Source organism: Geospiza fortis, unplaced genomic scaffold (genome assembly GCF_000277835.1).
Source record: "Geospiza fortis unplaced genomic scaffold, GeoFor_1.0 scaffold730, whole genome shotgun sequence".
In the NCBI taxonomy this organism is placed as follows: Eukaryota; Metazoa; Chordata; class Aves; order Passeriformes; family Thraupidae; genus Geospiza; species Geospiza fortis.
Window position 1 is genome coordinate 1,253,271 of NW_005054458.1, and position 20,526 is coordinate 1,273,796.

At 37.8% G+C, this 20,526-nt stretch overlaps 1 protein-coding gene across 3 annotated transcripts in view; it reads right to left on the reverse strand.

Moving 5' to 3' along the window:
• MAEA (macrophage erythroblast attacher) overlaps positions 1-20,526 on the reverse strand; it is a 48,627-nt gene that overhangs the window by 10,731 nt on the left and 17,370 nt on the right. For 2 of the 3 annotated variants that reach the window (XM_031062710.1, XM_031062709.1), the window contains exons 3-5: positions 16,876-17,079; positions 3,870-3,992; positions 847-923 (exon numbers count right to left, since the gene is read on the reverse strand). In XM_031062710.1, the coding sequence (XP_030918570.1) occupies positions 847-923; positions 3,870-3,992; positions 16,876-17,079 (404 nt within the window). Of the gene's footprint in view, positions 1-846; positions 924-2,908; positions 3,023-3,869; positions 3,993-16,875; positions 17,080-20,526 lie in introns of all 3 variants that reach the window. The other variant, XM_031062711.1, reaches the window with a different exon arrangement.

Genomic DNA, 20,526 nt, shown 5'->3' on the forward strand with positions numbered 1-20,526 from the left:
ATTCCACCTTCAATCAGGACCATTAACTTGGATGTATAAATTGCTTCATGTTCTGGTACTGAAAGCATTGTCAGAAAAACTCTCTTGTGGTTAAGTCAGGCAGTGCTGAGGTGTGACTGCACTTCTGTCACTGATTCACAACCCCACTGGGTATTGTTGCTTTCTCTCTGTACTCCCCACTGAACTACTTCAGAACAGGTGAAAATGGATATTGAGTTGGTTTCCTCATTTGGAGCCAGAAGAATGGAGTGAGGAAAACCTAACACAGCTCATCCCTCTCCCACCCACAATCATATAGAAGTCTAAATTAGGCATCAATACAGGGGGTGAACATGGCCTTGCAGGTAACTTGCAGAACAAAAAATTTAATTAAGACAGCAAAGCAGAATCAGTCAAAATTGAAATGTTAAAGCTTTTAGATGAAGTTCTCATTAACCTTTTAGTATTTCTGGTAATTAAAACTGTAGTGAATTGCCATGAGAATCCAGCTGTACCTCTTGAAAATTAGTTAAGGCTGAATTTATATTTATATGTTACACTATATGCCACCAGAAAATCCATTTCATTTTTAAAACAGGTTCATTTTCTAAACCTTGATTTTGAAGAATAAGAAGACAGAATTTCAGGGACAACATCAATTCTTTAAGAAGGTGCATCTGTGGAATGACACTTTGTCTTTAAAAAAAGCCCAAGCCCAGCTTAAATCCAAAGACTGATGACAATACCAGGGGAGACCCTTAAGGCTTTACAGGGCTTCTGGGTGTTGCAACAATAATCACATGTTTCTAATGAAGCATAATACCATCTTGTTAAGAAAATTGTTTGGAAAGCATCCTAATTTCATACCTCACAGCATCCAGTCTCTTGTTCTGTCGAATGAGTTCAATGAACTCCTGAATCCTTAGGCTGAACTCCAGACAGCTCTGAGATTAAAGACAAGACAGGGTCTTAGATGGTGCCAAAGCTGCACCGCACGGTTTGTTAACGACTGTGTGTGCACAACAAAAAAGAAAGTGTTAATAACATGCAACCTGATTTGCTTGCTTTTAGGCATTCATGCAAAAAAAGTTGAAATGCTGACTCTACAGACAAGATCAGCACAGAATTCCATAAAAGCAAACAAAATCCTCCTCCTCTTGCCTCCTAAAAAACTTAAGCAGGGATGAACTTTTTCCTAATGACTGAAAGCCTTGTTACCTAAGACACAAATGAGAGTAATAGGTAGTTTCCTTGTAATTTCTCACAATTTAAAGTAGTAGAGTCAGCAGGAGTTTGGGGCTATGTGCTAATTTAGACAGGTCTACCCAGAAGACTGCAAGGAAGAAACAAGCCTTTGAATGTCTTTTGAAAAACCCCAGAATTAACAAAAACCAGCACAAAGTTTAAGTTGCTGCAATACCCTCCCTCCCTTTCTTCAAGCTTCCATCCCACTCCTCTCGTCAAACATCTAAAAGCCATGCTGGAAACAAGTCTCAAACAAGAAAACCAAGTGGCATTTACCTGTTTATGGAAAAAGGTAAAATTTGAAGCCTAACGAAGTTGAGAGTGTCCCTTTAAATCAAATTCCATCACCAGTTCACAAAATCTATAAAAAAACTTTGAATATGTGGAATTACAAAGAAAAAGATCTCCCCCCATAAAAGAACAAATCACTATGCTTCTTTATAGGGACACAGTCAACTGTTTTATTACCTTATGAAAATAATGAAACCCCAAAGTGCTCTGAATCATGTAAAGAACTCTATTCCCTGTGTTCCTCTACTCCACTTGCTGAGTGTTTTTTCTTCAACCATGTTTCTAATGAATAGTTGCCTTTTGTTTATTGTCCATCAGTACAGACACATCAAAATTCCTCAGTGTCTTCAGTAGGAATTTGAGCAACTCCAAATTTCTATCAGTTAGCTGCCTGGGGTGACTAATGCACACATTGCAACAACTGTTTATTTAAGATTTAAAACACATCAATTTGAACATAAAAATGATGCATTCTTTCATATGTTAAAACTAACTCGTTTGAGAAACAGAAAAAAATTATTTTCCAAATATGCATTTTTCTGTATTCGAGCCCAGATTTAGCAGAAAATAAAAATTTCTACTCTTGAGATTTTCAATAGGACTATCTTAAAATACCTTGTTAAACAAATCTACACAAACTCCTTATCTAGAATTTTAAATAAGCCTGTTTCTACTAAAAATCTGATCAAGCTTTTTAATTGTTAATGATACTAAATCCCAGGGCTTCCTCTTTTGCTAGGACGTTTCCATAGCAAAACTCACAAGGCAAACAAATGAATTTTCAAGTAAGGTGCAAGCCAATGGCCCCAGGGGTTCTGCAGACAAGTGTAACTAGAAGCAGGGAGTCCTAGACAATCAGATGATGCATATTCCAACTCTGTGTACCTTCAAACAATCCCACAGCAGCTCTTCACAAGATTTCAGATAGCTCACATCTATAAAGATTACATGATTGCTTTCCCAGGCCACCAAACAGTTTAGGTTTTAGATAAGGCTTGTGTTCAGGTAGGTGGTGGTTGGGACTTTAGAACATGAACAGTGATGAGTAGCTAAGCAACTAGAAGCAGCAGAAACGTTTGTGTTTCAAAAAGAAGCATAGTAATTTCTCTTCTTCCAACTCTGATCTCTCACAACCTTAGCTTTGGTTTTTGTTTGGTTAAAAAAAAAAACAAAAAAAGAAAACGAAAAAAGTATAGGGCTTGCAGAGAAAATTTTTGCTGTACTTTGTTTTTTAAAAAGAGGATGGGGAAGAGTCTTCCTTATTTACTGCTTGTTGAAAATTGGTGTTGAAAAAGTAAGACGTTCAGATTATATTTCCTGTTTTACTTAACATTTTAAGATTACACAAGGGGGATTTTTTTAGCAGTATAATTATGCAATATGGTTTACATACCAATTCTGGTTTTCCTTTAATGGTTTCCATAACAAGACCATAATTTTCTCTAGAGTAATCACTGGCCAATTGACTTTTGCATCCCGTCTTCAGCTCGTTCTCAGTTTGGCCCCCCTGACTGACAGAGAATGTCACTCCTTGCTTATTGTTAAGTGCACTCAAACATTTTTGGTTAAAGAAAGCACTTAGTTTAAAAAAATAAGATAAAAACTTCTTTAAGGGAGGCAAGGATTTTGGTTAATATCAGTTAAAAACAGATTTCTGCAAGCCCTATAAAAGATTACAGCATGTTTTGAAATGCATAATTTAAGAGACAAGGAAATTTAAGTGGACTGCATAGCAACAAGTACACAGTATGTTCAGCTCATGGTGCTCGATGGCTTGAGGAAGACTTTTTGTGTTTATTGCTTGATTAGATTCCAGCTTTTGTTTTTGTATTTTCTCACAGCAAGTGAATTCTTTACTCTAAAGTTCTGTCTTCTTATATTCAAGAGTTACAAAATTACTAAGACTAAAATCTGCATGAAATTTCTCTCAGAAATTTTAAACCTGAGAGCAGAGATTACCAATTAATTTAATTCTTAAGACACCTTCACGTATAAATTGAGTTAAAGTCTCACCAGGATGCACAGAGTTATTAATTTAAGTCTACATGCATCAAGGCACTACATATTCCTGCCTTTGTTTTCAGATTACACTAAACCCAACTGAGTATTGTATTTTATTTGAGCATAATTTGTTGAGACAACACTGAATCCAGAAGATGACCTATCACTCACTTCCAGGTCTGACATCTGTGAGCCTGTTTAGCTCCAACTACCTATGCCTTTTAAGAACATTTAATACTTACTGTCCTTACTTTTATACAAGACCTGTAATTTAAAACATACTGACCACATCCAGCATCCAAGTAGTTTAGACAACAGATGAAGCAAAATGTGAACATGTTGCATTTTCATACCTTCATTTTTCTGAGTCTGGATTTGTTGTCATGACACCAAGCCAAACAAGTCATAGTCTCTTGTCTTTCCAATGACTCTTCCACTTCTTTAGCAGTCAAAAACATCTCAATATTTACCAAATCCTTCAAAAAACAAAAAAGGAAGGAAGGTGTTGTTAAATTGTACTTATACTTTACACAGCAATTCTTCAACTCAGCTGGAATACAGAGATACAAAAGACTTTGTTCTCAAGACTTCTGGATTTTAGAATTTACTTTGCAAAAAGACATTACAGGATATTTCCATGGACTGGAATGTTCTGATAGTGACAACAGTTCTCTGAGTCTAGTTACATAACAGAACTAAAACAAAACAAAAAAAAAAGAAAAAAAAAAGATTAAACCTGGAGTCTTGCAGACTTTTATATAATTGACATGCTTTATATCACAAATATTACCACAGCTCTAGTGAGTAAAACCACTCTCAGAAATAGATGCCATTTTAATCTATCAGGACAGCTGAATATACTTAATCTTAGAAGTTCTACCTTGCAAGAGAAAAAGCTGAAAACCAGAACTAGCATCAGCTATATATCACATTCACATCTGGCATTTCATTAGCCAGCTTCTCCTTATAAATACAGGAAGTCTAATTCTACTGGGAAGTGAACTAAATCATATTAGGGTTATCAGAATGGTTATTTACAGAAATTTAAACAAACCACATGTATTTCTAAAGTGCAGCAGAACTTGCAACTTTTACTAAATCTTTCTCTCATTACTTGAATTCTAAAACCAAAACATTAACATTTATTTTATAGGTTGTAAAACCAACAAAACCATTTACCATCAAAAGAATAAATGGCCTCCTGCAGCTCTACTGGTATCAAATCCAGGTAAGTCAGACTGAGCTCAGAATTCAGACAGCTACAAGTTTACAGAACAACACTGAGACTGGACTTTAATGGATTCTTCCTATACCCTTAGGGTTAAAAAACCAAAAATCTATTTTATCAATGTGTTGGCAAATAAACTGAAAGAATGCCAACCCATTCCACAACAGTATTTTTAAAGCACTCCTACAAGAACACGAGAATCATCTTTTTGGTGGTCTGAAGTTCTCATGACTTCCTTCTCAAGTGGAAGGAAAGTGCATTAGTCCCCTGTGCATGATAAGGTGACCATATAAAAACCTCTTGCCCATCAACTCATGTGTGTAAGTAGCTTAATACATAATGCAGTCATATTAATCATCCTGCTTGCCTTCCATACAGTTGCTGAGTGGGAAGACAATTCCATTTAAGTTACAAACAATAACATCTCCATGCATCTCCTCAAGCTTGTTTGAGCTATGTGCTCTCTCAGTGAACAGCATTTGCTTTTACACCAAATTAAAACAAAAGCATTTGCTTTTACATCAAAGAAGGGCTGGGTGTGCTAAGCAGAAACAAAACACTGGTTTAATCTTTTTATAGTTTAAGCTTTATTAAAAAAAAAAAAAAGAAGCATAAGGGCAGAATTTGTTATAAGCCCATGAGCTGGTGAGAGAATCCCAGCTATCTGTATTTATCAATCAGGTGTTGGTATAGCAGCCCTCTACTATGAGCAAAAAGACTGCAATTGCTGCTGAGACAGACAAAACTCTTAAATAAAGAGAATTTCTACATTGCATTTGAAAATTTAAAATTAATCAGGTTCTGTGTAACAGAAATGCTAATTAGATTCATGGCTGCCAAAAGAAGTCAAAGCTTGGCAGACTTCTCTATTAAATAGGCAGTATGTATCCAGAAAACAGAGGAGAACATTTTAAATTAAAAGAGTTTCTTTCAGAACCAACAATTACACTTAAATTGCACCAATAAATAGGATTTTCTTCTCTGTTGACTTGATAGAAAGTTAAGGAACAATATAAAAGGGCATTAAGAAACCCTTTTGTAGAGACAGGAATAGCTTTTGCATTTCATTAGAAGTAGTTAGAAGTCTTAATCATGCAGACTGATTACTACAAAAATACTAAGATACAATTAGGCAATAAACCTTTAAAAACCCCACATGCCACACAGGTTATTTTTTTTAATCCAATCATACTTTCCTATCTTTCCTGGTAGTACCTGCTCTTGGTGCTTCTTCCTGAGCTAGGACTAAGGAAACAGAAGAAAGGAATACCAGAGGATTTATCAAAACTAGCACAGCTCTGCTACACAGACCAATCAGAAGTACAACTTGTCTGCCTCATCTTGGATGGCCAGGAACCAGTTTAGCATTTGTAACAAGTGTCTCATGTTCCAGTCAAAATAATCCCTGTTAAAACCCCAATCCTGGATAGCCTTCTGCAATTCCAAGATGTACAGGCTGCAGACCATACAGAAACATTGTCTTTCTCAGCTCCCAAAACAGGATTAAGATTTCACAGGCTGCTACAAAGTGCCTCTCTTATATAATTTACATATAAAATTAAGTAAATGTAAATACACAATTTTAGAGAAATACTGCCACTTGATTTTGCAGGTGCAGGAAAAGCAGAAGCAAGAAATCTGTTGCCACACACTCCCCTTTGAAATGACACAGTATTCAGCACCACTGCAAATGTTTTCTGACTTGTATATAAACTAAAAAGGAATTCTAAACTCTTTAATTACCCTCTTTACAACAGTTACATCTCCTTTCATTTCACACTTTCAGCTTTCACACTGAAAGGGGGGCTGCAATACTTTCCTGCCAGTGCTGCAGAACTAAGGAGAACCTTACCCCACACAATGATTATTTCAAACCATAACTCTTAGCACAGACTTTCCAGCCTCCTGTGCTTGTCAGAACTTTGCCTAAATCACTTGATTACAAATACACAATACCTGAGGTTGGGCAGGAAGACTTATATACATGAAACTTTCACTTAATTTTACAACTGTACCAAAAAACAGCCTCAAATGTCTCAAGGAGCAGAATACACTCCATTAAGTATTAGCAACAATTATCCAGACACTCAAGGGGAGAGCACAGTACAAACCAGGAAATGCCACATGGATTTTATAATTTCTGCTCTAAAAAAATGGTATTGGACTAAAGTGAACTAACTTTCCCTTTTATACAACAGTCACTAACCAGGTTTTAGAAGGGTAACTATCTCAACACTGGGTAAAGTTTATCATAAAAGAACTATTTAATTCTATTACAACAGTGAAAACTCCAGAGAAAGACATTTATTATTAGAGAAAACTGCACATGAAGGCTGAAGTCACTTTAGTGAAAGCAGAGATACTTATTTAAACAAGAATACAGCTATCCATCACCCTGTGCTCTGCCTGATTTACATATATATAGCTTTTAAAATATCACTGCTTCTTTTTAAGCTGCAAGTGCCTCCAGGGAGGGAGGTTACCAACCCTATGATTCTGCACAGAACTCCAATTATTAGGTATAAAATAGTATGAAGAATGAGGATGCCTTTATGATGATGATTACTAGATACATACTCCTGGCCAACATAAAAGCTGGATCCCATTTGCTCAGACGGGTTCTCAGTAGGAACATCCCAAGCATGTTTAAGCACATCCCCTCCTCTGAACAGCTTCTGGACTCTCTGCTGAGCGTGAGCAGGAGCTGATGGGCTGAGCTCTCATGGGCTGAGCTCTCAGGGCAGCTCACTCCTTGCCACGGTGCCCTCCTCAGCAGGGCCTGTCCTCACTGGAGAAAAAGACTGCAGCAAAAATGAACACTACTCTGAAACACCAAAACTCAGAGAACAAAGAAAATGGGGCCCAGAACTTAATGAATTTATGTGGTTGTGTCACAGAAAAGAAAAAGTGATTCACAAAAATATTGTGAGGAATAATAGCTGTGAAATAATGAGAAGGTATGTATAAAGGCAGTTAGGTAATTTGGTTTAACTGACAGATATATAAGCTTCACATGAATTTAAAATTAAACACAGCTACATCTATTATAAAGTTGTGAACCAAACTGGCAAATATATATAAAAATGTGAATTTAAACTGAATTTAAAGCCAAACAAAGGCTGTAACTTTAGACTCTGCACAATTAAGAGAATTCAGCGAGCTGGAAAAAAAAATAGAGCTCTACATGTGTGGCTCTAAATTCACCAGGAAAGCTGCTCAGAATTTTCAGCACCAGATGCAACAAAAATAGCAACTTCGCATGAGATCATATGTGAAATTACTTAAGAAGAACAATAACATCTTTTCTGCAGTAGTAAAATAACTACAGAAATTCATGTAGTGTTCACATGAGGAGTTTTATGTAACATTTTAAAATTTGGAGCAATCAGGTCAAGTCATTCCTCTCCAGTGGTCTTCACTATGCACATGAGCTGAAGTACTTTTATTTTATGAGATCTCCAGTCACAAGTCTGGAAAGCTATCAGAAGGAATGTGTGATAAAATCTCTTCTAATTCATATGAACATTAATGTATTAATATAAGTCCCAAAATATTTCCCATTAGAAATGTGAATCTTTAACAGGGCTCAAAACCAACCAGAAATGGGTACTAGAACACCCAATACTTGATATTTTCAAATCTCCTATAAGCTATTTTCAAAACAAGATTAATTAATCAAAAAAGAAATGTTAGGCTTAAACAAGACAAAATAAAAGATCTGATTCAGTGAGAAAAGGTAGCATTTTGTAGAAAAGTAAGTTTCCTCGGTGGAAAAGAGCATCATAAAATAGGCTATTTGTTGTATAAAATACGCAATTCATAATATCATAAGATGCTGTTTATGTATTTTTTCAAAAATGCAAATTGTTTATTTTTAATTGCTTACTAGCATCAATATGAAATTGAAAATAGGCCAGTATGCCTCAAGCTATCAGTGGCTCATTGCCAAGAGTATGTACCAATAACAGCTTTAGTAAGATTGACTATCTATCTATACACATTACATGCATAAGAGCACTATCCTCATAAAAAAGCCTTTGCTGATGCACTTCAGTGTTCAGCAGCACGGTAAACTACTTGTATATGAAATACAATAAACACTTAGATCACTCAAACAACAACTTCAGAAAAAGCTGTGTTAAGCTTTTAATGACTACTCTCATACTCTCCACAGCAACACAACCTTCAGTACAATTTAGTTCTATGGAAGTGAAATAGAAATGCACTAATGAACTGGTACAAACGAAGATGTCAATTTAGTCTTCTGTATTAATATATTAATTTGTTAAAATTTCCCCTGTGATGAACACACAGCAAATGCAGGCATCATGTCAGGCAGTGATTGCTGTTACACAACTCAGGGAGAAGGCAAACACAAGGAGTTGCAAGGTAAGACCACAGGAGCAGCTGGGAAAGAAGAGATCAGTGTATTTCCACAGTGGGAAACAGCAAAAGAGGCATCACTGGGCAGGAGCAGGAAGCCTGGAGAACAACACAGTCACACTGTCTACTTGAAAACAAGTGCAGGAAGCAAAAATCAGGTGCAGGTGAAGAAGGGGACAGTGCAGGTGGTTGTGATGGCAGTAACAGGAATTAGGACCACAATCCAATTCCTCTGCCCCTATACAAGGGCGGGAATAAAAGGCTGCTGGAGTAACAGTTTCTTCAAAGCCAACCCAGGGTATGTATGAACTTGCACTAACATTGAAGGGAAGACACAAATTAAGAAAATAATGGCATAGGTGGTGACAGTACAACAACACCACAATTACTGAAGACCAGTTAAAGATGGGCACAAATTAACAGTAAGGGGCCTCCTTACTCTCTGCTCATAAAATAACATTGTCTGAAGATCATTAACCTACTATTAAGTGTTATAATATTACTCAGATTAACAGGATTAGAGAGAAACTAAAGAGAGTAACTGACACAATGTCCTATCAAAGGCAGCTGCAGAGCTAGTTTTTGGGGACAAATGCAAAAACAGACAGCCAAACCACAGATTCATCAACAGAAGAGCCAGAAATGTTTTTGTCTATAAAATAAACACAGTGCCCATGGTGTACAGCCAAGCTTTAACATGAGAGCATCTTCCATACCCTCAGCATAGCACCAACCTTTTAGTTCTGCCTGGCTGTTTTTGAAGGATCCCAGGATCTTACACTTAGCATCTATCAGAAGAGCACAGTCTTTGTAAAACATTATCGAGGATACTGGTACTTTTGTTAATTAGTTCTAGTGATTCATTCATGTTCTAAACCTGTGTCCAACTTCAATTTTTCTGACTAGATTACAAAACTCCTTGGTATTTGACCTCTGCTCTCACACATACCCAAAGCACCCACCCATAATATTTTCCAGTCATCCTGTCCCTCCATCCAGTTTTTCCAACAGCTCTCTAAAATGTGGTCACCAAAACTATCCATATCCTGGCACTGGCTGCTCCAGAGCCAAGCACAAAGGAGTGTTCATCCACCTCCTTTCACTAAAGGACACAAGCTGCTTGGAAGAGCCTCAGAGTTGGAGCAAGCACTGAGGTTGGTTATTAGCAATCTGTTTTCCCAATGCATCCTCTGCTCCTGCCTCAGCAATTTTTGTAGCTCAGCAAATGGCTGCACCTTTACCCATCAGCATATTATACCATGCTAAGTACAGTAATAAATGACTACACTACAGTAGTGTGACAAAGCCTCTAGAGCTTAAGATGCATCATTGGGCAGAAAAAAAAGTGCTTCATTTTCTGCCATAGCTTCTTCTAGCAGAGGAAAGGCACCTAGTGGAGCACAAGCCCTGCAGCTTTTGTCCATGCAGGATCAGTCTGTCTTAGCAGCTACACACATTCTCTAACAAAACACTATCCTGTAATCTAATGTAGCAGTAGGAGCAAGTGTTAAATGTGAGGTAAGATTTATACTTTGAAGGAATGTCTGGCAGGAAGAAAGGGCAGTAAGAGGCATAACTGAACCCAAACCTCTTCTACTCCTGGGTAATCTCCAGGTGAGAACATCATTCCCCCATTTAGATAAAATTTCAATTCAAGAATTTTTCTTGCATCACCAGCCTTCCAGAGCAACTATTTTGTAATAAATTAGCTCACTTATGATACACTACAGGTAACCCACTTTGTCTAAATGAACTGAAAAAAACAAGATGTTCAACATCACAGCACAATTCACGTTGTTGGCTTTTGAAGTGTCAAATGATTTGTAATGAGGAAGTTTGTTATTCTGCTTCGATCTTGACTATTCCACATTTACATAATTCTAATTCCTCAAGATGCTTGAGACAAACTGCAGATGTAAGGCTGTGCAGGAATTGCAGCACTTTGAAATTCAGATGAACACACCCAGACATTCATTATACCACTCTACTCAAAGTTGCCATGCCTACACTAGGTACAGCCAAAACACATTTAAAGGAGTTTCCAAGCTGCTCTCTATAGCCTGGTACTGCAGGTAACTCCAAGCAGTACAAGGTAAATCCTGGCACCTTTAAATCAGTTATGCCAGTTTAGGAGTTCCTTCATATAGAATTTTCCTGTAACATCTCTAGTGTGGGAACAGCAAGTCACAGGAGAGGAACACAAATAGCTCCTGGCAAAAGACACCTTTTACCATTCAGCCTGCATGTGGAAAGTCAGCTTGGCTATGTTCTGCATGAGAGCAAAGTAAATAACACATTCAAGCATTATGATGAATATTATTTACCTATTTGAAATTGAATTGTTATGAATATAAATGTGTTCTGATTAATTACTTTAATACATACATGTGTGTTTGCCTACAAGCCATTCTCAGACTATGCATCTTAACAAGGAGGATTTCTAAAGGTACATTTGTATGATTGTTAAAAAATGTGTTTATTCAGCTTTTAACTTTTTGAGTTAAGACTTAATACTGGCTCCTTTTTGTGATTCTCAAATGTGCAGGTTGTTTTCCATCTCCCATTTTCTGAGAGAGTTATCAAGTAGAAACAGTTATTCAGGGAATGGATTACTTCAAAAAGAGCAGCTTCAGGAAGATTTTGCCCTGTAGCAGACAGAAATCCTTCAGCAGCATTCTACTGAGGTGTCAGCTGAAGGATCCATATCACAGTACTGAGGAACACTTTTCTAAAGCAAGGAAAGAACATTCAGCTTTGGGCTTAAAAAAAGGAACACTGATATAGAATAGGAAAAAGAAGAGATCAGATACTTGATCAAAAGCCATGACGCTTGACTTTAAGAATTCAAGTTTCTCTTATACCATAGGACATCAAATAAGATTTCACAGCTTTCTGTAAGAAAATTAAGAGAGTGGAACACGCTTGAATTTGTAGCAGATATCTTTTCTAGTGAGGCTAATCCCTCCAAAAAGTTTTACAGAAACTGAAGCTGCAATGATGCAGTAAAAAAGACTAACTGAACCAAACAGGAGGGAGAGAAGAATGGAAGATAATCAGTTTTTCCAATGATTACTATTCTTTATTTAAACAAAATTAATTTTTTAAAATAAATGTAATTACTACTTTGAAAGACAAATACTTTTAGAATGGCGTTTTAGTATGTGCCCTGTTTTGATATTCTCCAGTGAATAACCATCACCACAGATGCAGAAGTTCTGGTCAGGAAGGAAACCACTGACAATAACTGGAGACCTGAACTCCCACTCCAAGAAAATTATTATCTTTTTGGGACTGTGTCAATTGTCAATACTTGAAGTGTCAAGAAGCCCTTCTAATACCAGTCAGTGTTGACAATGGTCATATGTCTGGACAAAACTCCTCAAGTCAATGGAATACTCATTTTCCCCCACCCCTCAGCTCTCAAAGCAACAAGCACACTGTGGTATGAATGCAAAGGGCTAATTAAGTTTCTTGAGGGATGATGCATGTACTTAATTACGGATCTAAGAAGATTAATTGGCAGAATTTTAATTGATATACACAATCCCTGATTTAAGGTGAAATTAACAACTTTTAAGCTATTTAAGAGTTTTTTCAACTCAAGCATTTAACTGCCCACATTACAGTGTCACTGCCCACCCTGCCCAGGGTGCAGAAACTCTTCTGTTCCTCAGTGGATTACAGATTTTTGAATAATTTGCTCCCTGCCCCAACACACCAAGAATTTATGCTATCCTTCACAGAAAAAACATTGCCGCTTGTACAGCTTTTGTACAGCTTGAGCAGTAAGGCAAGGAGATACATTCTTTTACTAAAATAAGCTAAGCAAAGATGGAAAGAGGATTTACAGCATATGATAAGGCAGACTGGAAGCTTCAGAATCTGGGTTTCTTTTCAATCCTACAGGCAAAAATCACTACAGCTATACATAATTAAGCAAAGAATGTAAAGACACTTTACATGTTTATTTTTGCTTCCTAGCCTATTAAGGAAAGGGCTGGAAAAACAAATACCATTTTAAACCCCACCACCCTCCAGAAACAGTAGGCTAAGTACCACATACATAGCTTAATTATAAAATTTATCTACAAACAGAAACCAACTTCCTACTGGAACACCACTCTTCCTAAACTAGATTTGCATATCAATTAATGGCACAGAAATGAGATAGCAGTATAGCAGAATATGAAATAACAAAGTTGAAGTTAACAGACAACCTTGCCAGCTAGCTGAAAATATGAATCTGCAGATGAAAATAGGCATTTTATATTGATGTGGCATTATACTGCAATAATGACCTTATTTTGATTGTATTTATTCTAATAAGCCTATACTGATGAGTTTTATTCATATGCAACAAAAAACCCCATAACATCTGGTTTGTATCTTCAACCCAAACTGTTTTTCAGATCATTATGGAGCCAGAAGATATCAAGAAAAAAGTCCACAATAGAATCCCCTCTACCTCATATTTACTTTGGCACAAACACTTCTTTTTTTGACTGTCAGCTTTTATTTTAATCTTAGTCACATTCTGGTTTACTTTCCCGAGCAGCATTACTTTTCTTTAAAGGCATATTACAAATATTTAATGTTTGGAATGTATTTCTTTTATTGCCATAACTTTATGCTGTATAAATGCATTATGCCCAAAGTTATTCCTTACTTGAGGAAGTTCTTAACTCTGATATTTAAAATTTCCCTATAATTTTTTACATCCAGCATTGCTTTCCATTCTGTTTGCTCCCTAGTTTATAATCATGGGTTTTAAGCACTTAGCTTCTATTACAAGATTTTATAGCCTATCATTCCTATGGAGGTAATTAATTTAGAAAATAGCCTAAAATTTGTCACAGACCATCAAGAACTACTAGAATTGTACACTATGGCACACAGTTAATCTTTGCCAATAGCACACAGCAGACAGTTTGCTCAAACATTGGGATGATGTAATGGTTTCCCTTTGGTCACTGAAGCAGAATCCTTTCTGACCTGCTTCACCCATGAAGCACCTTGGCAGTTCTGCAGGTCTCTCACATTCAGGAGCCACACAAGAAACTTCAATCAGGCAGGCTGAGACTTGCTCCCAAGACTGGTCTAACAGCTACTGGAAAGTGTTTAATTGGGATCCCCAAGCTACAACTGAACTGAAAAAGCTGCTTCCTTCAGCCTTCCCAAAGAGCAGCAAAGGCACCTCAGCCATTTACCCCACAATCAGAGGAACAGAATCACAGAATGGTTGAGGTTCAGATCTCTGGAACTTGAGCAGTCTCCCTGCTCAAAGCAGGGTCACCTCTAACAGGTTACTTGGGAATCTTTCCCATTCCAGTCTGATTTTGAGCATCTCCAAGTACAGGGAGACTCCACAGGTCCTTGTGTCTGCTGGGGAGCCCAGAACTGGGTACAGCACTCCACTGGGTCTAACCAGTGGTGAGTAGAGGAGCTGGATGACCTCCCTTCTGCTGCTGCTGCTTATCCCAGTGCAACCCAGAGTGCTGTTCAACTGTCTTTGCCACAAGAGAACATCACTGGGCCATGCTTAACTTGTCCACAAGCCTCACCTCTGGCTGCTGGACAAGCTGAACAATAACAGTCCTTTTTTCAGGTTCTTACTTAGGGTATAATGTCTACCCAGTGGTAACAAAATCAAGACAAGAGTGGTGGTGAGGACATTAATCAAAATGCCAGGTGAGACCACAGTAAACAAAGATTACTTGAGATGAGAGAATAACGTAGTATTTTGTAATCTCTAGAGCAAAGTTAGATTAGTAAGCCCTAAAGAACATTTCAATGTTCACATCCTTTAGCAAGAAAGGAACAAAAAGAAACAAAGCTGCTGTCTTATTAAACCAACAAAACCACAAATTCTGTGTAACAAACCAGTCCCAGTACCATACTCTGTAAAAGCTGTTCACAAAGATTGCCATACAGTTAGACCAAGTGCAAAGCAGGCAAACTGAGGGAAGCCTTATCTTCATTAAGCCAAAACAAACCACAACACTGACTAAAATGCATAATTTGAGCGAACTAGAACAAAAAAGGCCTCAGTGCATTCAACATGCAACTATGTTCTGTGTTATTACTCTGATGTTATGCAAATTAAAGAGTTAGGCTTGCAGGCAGAAGGTAAATCATCTTGTTTAAAACTTGCTTTTCAACACAAAATTTTCTATTCAACAAACAAAATGAAAAGATTCAAGTATGATGCTTTCACCACAGGGTCTTGCAGTATGTCACAAAGACTTCCACACTCATGTCCAAACCAAAGCTGAGCATTACTTAATCAGGCATAACAGAGCTTGCTAGGAAAGTGAAAATATTTCCATAGTGCTTTTTCAGCAGACCTAGTAGGTGCAGTAACATGATGATTCAGCAGAGATGAGCTCCTGCTCAAAACAGAGGGAAACATCTACCAGAAGTGGGAGAGCTGCTGACCAGTCAAGCTGCAGTTATCCCAGCTAATTGCCTTGGGTATTTCTGACTCACATGCACGGGCTACTAATAATGAGGCACAACAGTCTCTTCAGTTGATTTTTTTCAGGACTATTTCCTATTAATACTTTGTAACCCACTTCCCCTCTCACTTCTATTCAGCCTCTACATGCTATTTCCTATTTGGCATTTACTGAAATGCTGCTGGCTGAACAGGATTAGACAGTAAAGCAGCCAAGGAATACGAGACACATGACAAATAGGTCCCTGTTACATGACAAAGAACAAGTACATATGCTCTAATTTGACATCAGTAAAAAAAATATCTTTTTTCCCCCAACAAAGTGAGAGAGATGTGTTCAACTACTCCACCTAAGAAAGGCAAAGTACATAAGTTATGTAATAGAATTCAACTTTCGGCATCTTTATAAGATTTTAACTAGAATAATTGCATACCTTCTGGAATCAGGAATATCAAAACAAGATTCAAGGATCACTCAGGATCAAATAGCAAAGGCTACCTAAAATCTGCAAAACATGATTTCTCTAGACAAAAAGCAAATTATTAAAAAATCAGTTTTCATGTCCTCGTGGTTGTCAGAGACACAATCAGGATTCACTGGTCTGCACAAAATAGCTACACCAAAGTATACAAACTGCAAACACTTCATAATCCACTGTCAGCCCAAGCAAAACCAAGTAGCTAACGAGTGAAAAGGAAAGCAACAATCACAAAATGGTGAATCAAGCAAACCAGCAAAATGTTCTTAGGATCATGCAAGATATAATGGCTACTAAAAAACCCAAATTGCATCAATTTTTTTTTTCCCAAGTAAAAGCCAGCCTTCCTCTCAGTGCATTAAACAGCAGGATGATACAATAGAACAGTTGTTCCTGCAATCAGCAAATGCTGTTCTGCTCAGTCTGGTCACCTACACGTATCAGCTGAGTGGGCCTAGACAGATGGGAAGCTCCACCACCTGCTTAATCAGCAGCCTAAAGGCCTCTAACAAGAAATTTTGTATGACATTTGAGAATTAATCTGAGTTGTAACAGGGAAAGGTGTTTATCTAAAAGCATTTAATTTGTGACTAAAAATGATGCCTTCAATTTTGACTTACTTAATACATTAAAACACAATTTATACCAAGTAAGGAGAACAAGCTCAAGCCCAAAAAGATTAAAGGATAAACATTAGCCAGGAAGGCACACCAATACATAAAAATAACTGCCATGAGGTTAAGCAGCTTGTTCTCATTTTCCAACTTCCTTTTTACTACCATTTTGTGAGTAAGCTAGTCCACAGTGGCACCCACCTCGATGCCACTTTGTCTGGCCAGTTTCACAGCTGTGTTGTAGTAGCCACAGCGCAGGAGATGTTCCACCATCATGCGATCCATGCGCTTCTTCTTCCACATGTTGGCAGCAGCCGGCTGGTCACTGCTGTGCTCCTTCAGGTGCTCAATCCTGCGCTTGCACAGCTTGGCACTCTCATCTTCAGCCTGGATGGACTCCACGGCCTGAAAAGGAAAAGCCAACAGTAAGAGCTGCATGTTTTCAACTTCCTTTTAAAGCCAAACACAGTAATTGTTTGTAAGCATTCTTTATATGTTATATAGCTACTCCCAGTGGTGTTTCTTTTGTTTAGAAATATTTCCTATGGCAGTGCATAAGCTTCTGCATGGCTGGTCCAGTTCTGAGATATTCTTGCACAGAAGTAAGTTTTGATCTATTTGACACTATGAATATATACATTTTTCTGCTTAATTTGCAGTTCATCCAAAACCAGAAATGTATCAACTATGGCAGCAATTGCTGTAATAGCCTGCAAAGAGCTTTGTGAAGGTTCGCAGTCATCTGATCCAAACAGCTGAAAAGCAAAATTTCCACCTCTAACCTATGCATGGCTTCTTCCTCCAGCAGCTGTCCTGCTGGATTAGTTCTACTCAGGAGTGATGCAGAGTATACCCACATTACTTCTAATACACTGGAGCCATTTTAATCAGTCATGCAATAATGGAAATTATACAAATGGTTGGCCTCTTGGCACCTGTAATTCAAGGATCTAAAAGCAGTTTTTCAAAATCATCAGTTTTGTTAAACTGGTATTATTTTATATATAACTCTGCTACTGTGGGAACGTGCATCCCTTGTTAAGGAGCTTTACTTAGGAAAACACATTTGTCCAGAGGAACTAGATGGATGATTTTAAACCAACATATTGGCATACCCAGCAAAAAAAATACCCACCAATCCCTCAAGGTATTGCCACAATATTTTTAATTAAAACCAAAACACTCAGCTCAGTTGCTTTCCTTCAACCTTAGAGCCATCATTCCAAGCCAGCTGACTCAGTACACAGCATGTGACAACTCTGGGCCAGGTCAGGCTACAGAACTCCAGAAAGCTGGCAGAACTTTAATGTGCCTGCTAAGGTAAAGGTAAAGGCAAACCAGCAGAGGATGGTTAGTACCTTTCCCATCTGCAATATATCACTGCTGATGCAACTGCAAGTTAGATTGCCCTGTGGTGACTTTAAACTTGCTGGCTTGTGTTTGAATGACTGCACAGCTCTGGCAGCAGGAAGAACCTGGTAGGCTTTTGGCAGCCCACTCTGCACTCCATGCTGACACAGAGACCTTTCCAGAACTCAAACTGTAGTATCATACACGGTACAGCTCCAGCTCTGGAAGCACAGGTTGGCTCTAATTGCATTTACCATGCCTGCCCATAGACAGACTTCCTCTGGAAGGATCAGTATTTGAACAGCAAAGTGAAATGAGAGAAAACTTGCAAGGAAAGCTCACCGAGCTTATTCCCCTCTTCCCCCCAATTAAGCCTGACTCTGATCTGGCCCTTGATACCAAATTCAAGTATCTGAAACACTAGTCACTATACAAGAGTCTCTTAACATCCATGTAAACATCTGTAGCACAAGTTATTTTTATTACTGAAGTTGGGAGTTACTTGTGCTGCTGACTTTAGCTTTATTTTGTAACAGAATTTGGTGACAAGTATTTTGTTTGAGTTATAAACTGGGTCTCTTCCTATTCAGCAGGCAAATACTAACTCAAGACAAAACACCCTTTCACTTTTTAGATATCTGCAGTATTATCAGATGTGAAGGCAACCTTGAGAAATATTCTCAATACAACTAAGAACTTGAGGCAGCCAGGCTCAAAGGTTAGACCCCTTCTTCTTCCACAAGGCTCTTCTTATATGGCTTTGTATCTGGATCTATACAGCTCTTGCTTGTTTCTTGATCCTTCTAGTATGTTCAGAAAGGCTGCAGATTCTTTTCAAAACCCTCTGAAGCAAGTCTATCTGGACTTACCCTGCTGGATATTAACAGAACTTGAGGGAACAAGCATATTAAACAGGATACAAAAGGGAGAACACAAAGGCCTAGGTTTCCCTATGATCATTTTCAGAACCTAAGAAACCTGCTGTGTTTTAAAGCTCTCTTTTAAGAGTGACTAAGGTGTTAAAGAAAGGAACCATCCAATTCTATTATGGCCATCTCAGCAGTTCATGAGATCCTTGTCTAAACACGGGAGGCAACAGAGATCCCACATGGGGCTGAAGGCCCTAAAGAAAACAATAATTTTGCTCGGGGCAGAGATTATGGAGAAGACAGTTGGGAGTTGAGGGTTTGGAGCAGAAACAAGACCTTTGTATTTCAGAGGACTTTTACTGTTAAATAATTTTTTGGCCTTTTGTTCTTTCTGAGTAGCTATAAGATTCCCCAGAGTCTTTCAGGCAGTCAAAAACAAATGAGCAATTAAACTAAAATGGAGCTTTGCACCCAAAACACTCAGCAATGCCTTCAGACACACCCCCACAGTCAGCAAAGCTTTAACAAGTAAATAACTTTTACTCCTCCACATCATTACTACCCACCTACCAGCAACATACAACACCTCTGTCAGAAATAGCTCCTATTTTTCTGTAAGTAACATAGAAGTGAAGAACACATATCCTTTAAGACCTCTTTAAGTCTCACAAGCCAAGGATGAAAAGAGCAATTAATTTATCAAGCCTTCTGCAGAACAGCTTTTCAACACCTAGCTAAGTTGTTCAAGCAGAAAACCCCAAATCAACACATATGACAGCGTTATTTTCATGTTGCAAACCTCCAAGGTATTTTGATGCTTCACATAATACTGTCACAAGATCTATATCTGTTGGTTATTTCATTTAAGTTTCAATGAAATGACTCTGCTTTTATGTTTCATCTATTTATTTTTGGAGACGCACTGCTCTCAAGTCAGGCGACAGAGCTATTTCCATTTTTCTGCAAGACTTGTTTCAAGTAAGTGCTCTGATGACTCTAGGGATGAGTAATATTCCCATCCAAAATAAGGATGGCTTATACTTTTTCTGAGAACATATACATCTTTTTCTAAGAAAGATGTGGTAAAGGCATGAAAGGCTGGATGTATTTTGTTCAAGTTTAACAGCTAGAAGCAGGCTATCCTGCCAAATTTTGTTTAAAAGGCTCTTAATATTCCCTGGGAATCTTTCAAATTGCAAGTTGAGTGTTTATAAAAAATTCTCAAGTAACAATCCAGGCCAACTTGCACTTTCTTCTGCAGAGAAGTCTCAACATTGCATACAACTATTCCTGCACTGGGAATTTCCCATTTTTCAGCTTCATCTTCTACCTGTTTTGCTATTCCAGTATTAAATTTATTCAATTACACAAACCTTTCCATCAGACAAGCAGGAATTGATTTAAATCAACTCATTTTGCTACTATTTCTTTTCTGTTAGTAAAGAAAGTCCTTTTCAGGATGACAAATATCTATTAATTTTACCTCTCAACAGAAGTTTGTTATACTTCGACAAGGACCACCAAATCGTGTTTCCGAAGCACAGTGAAGCAAAGTTTCACAGTGCATTCCAAGGCTTTTAAAGATTCAGTAATGCCTGGTGTCTTGAAAAGAAAATCCAAGCAAACAGCACAG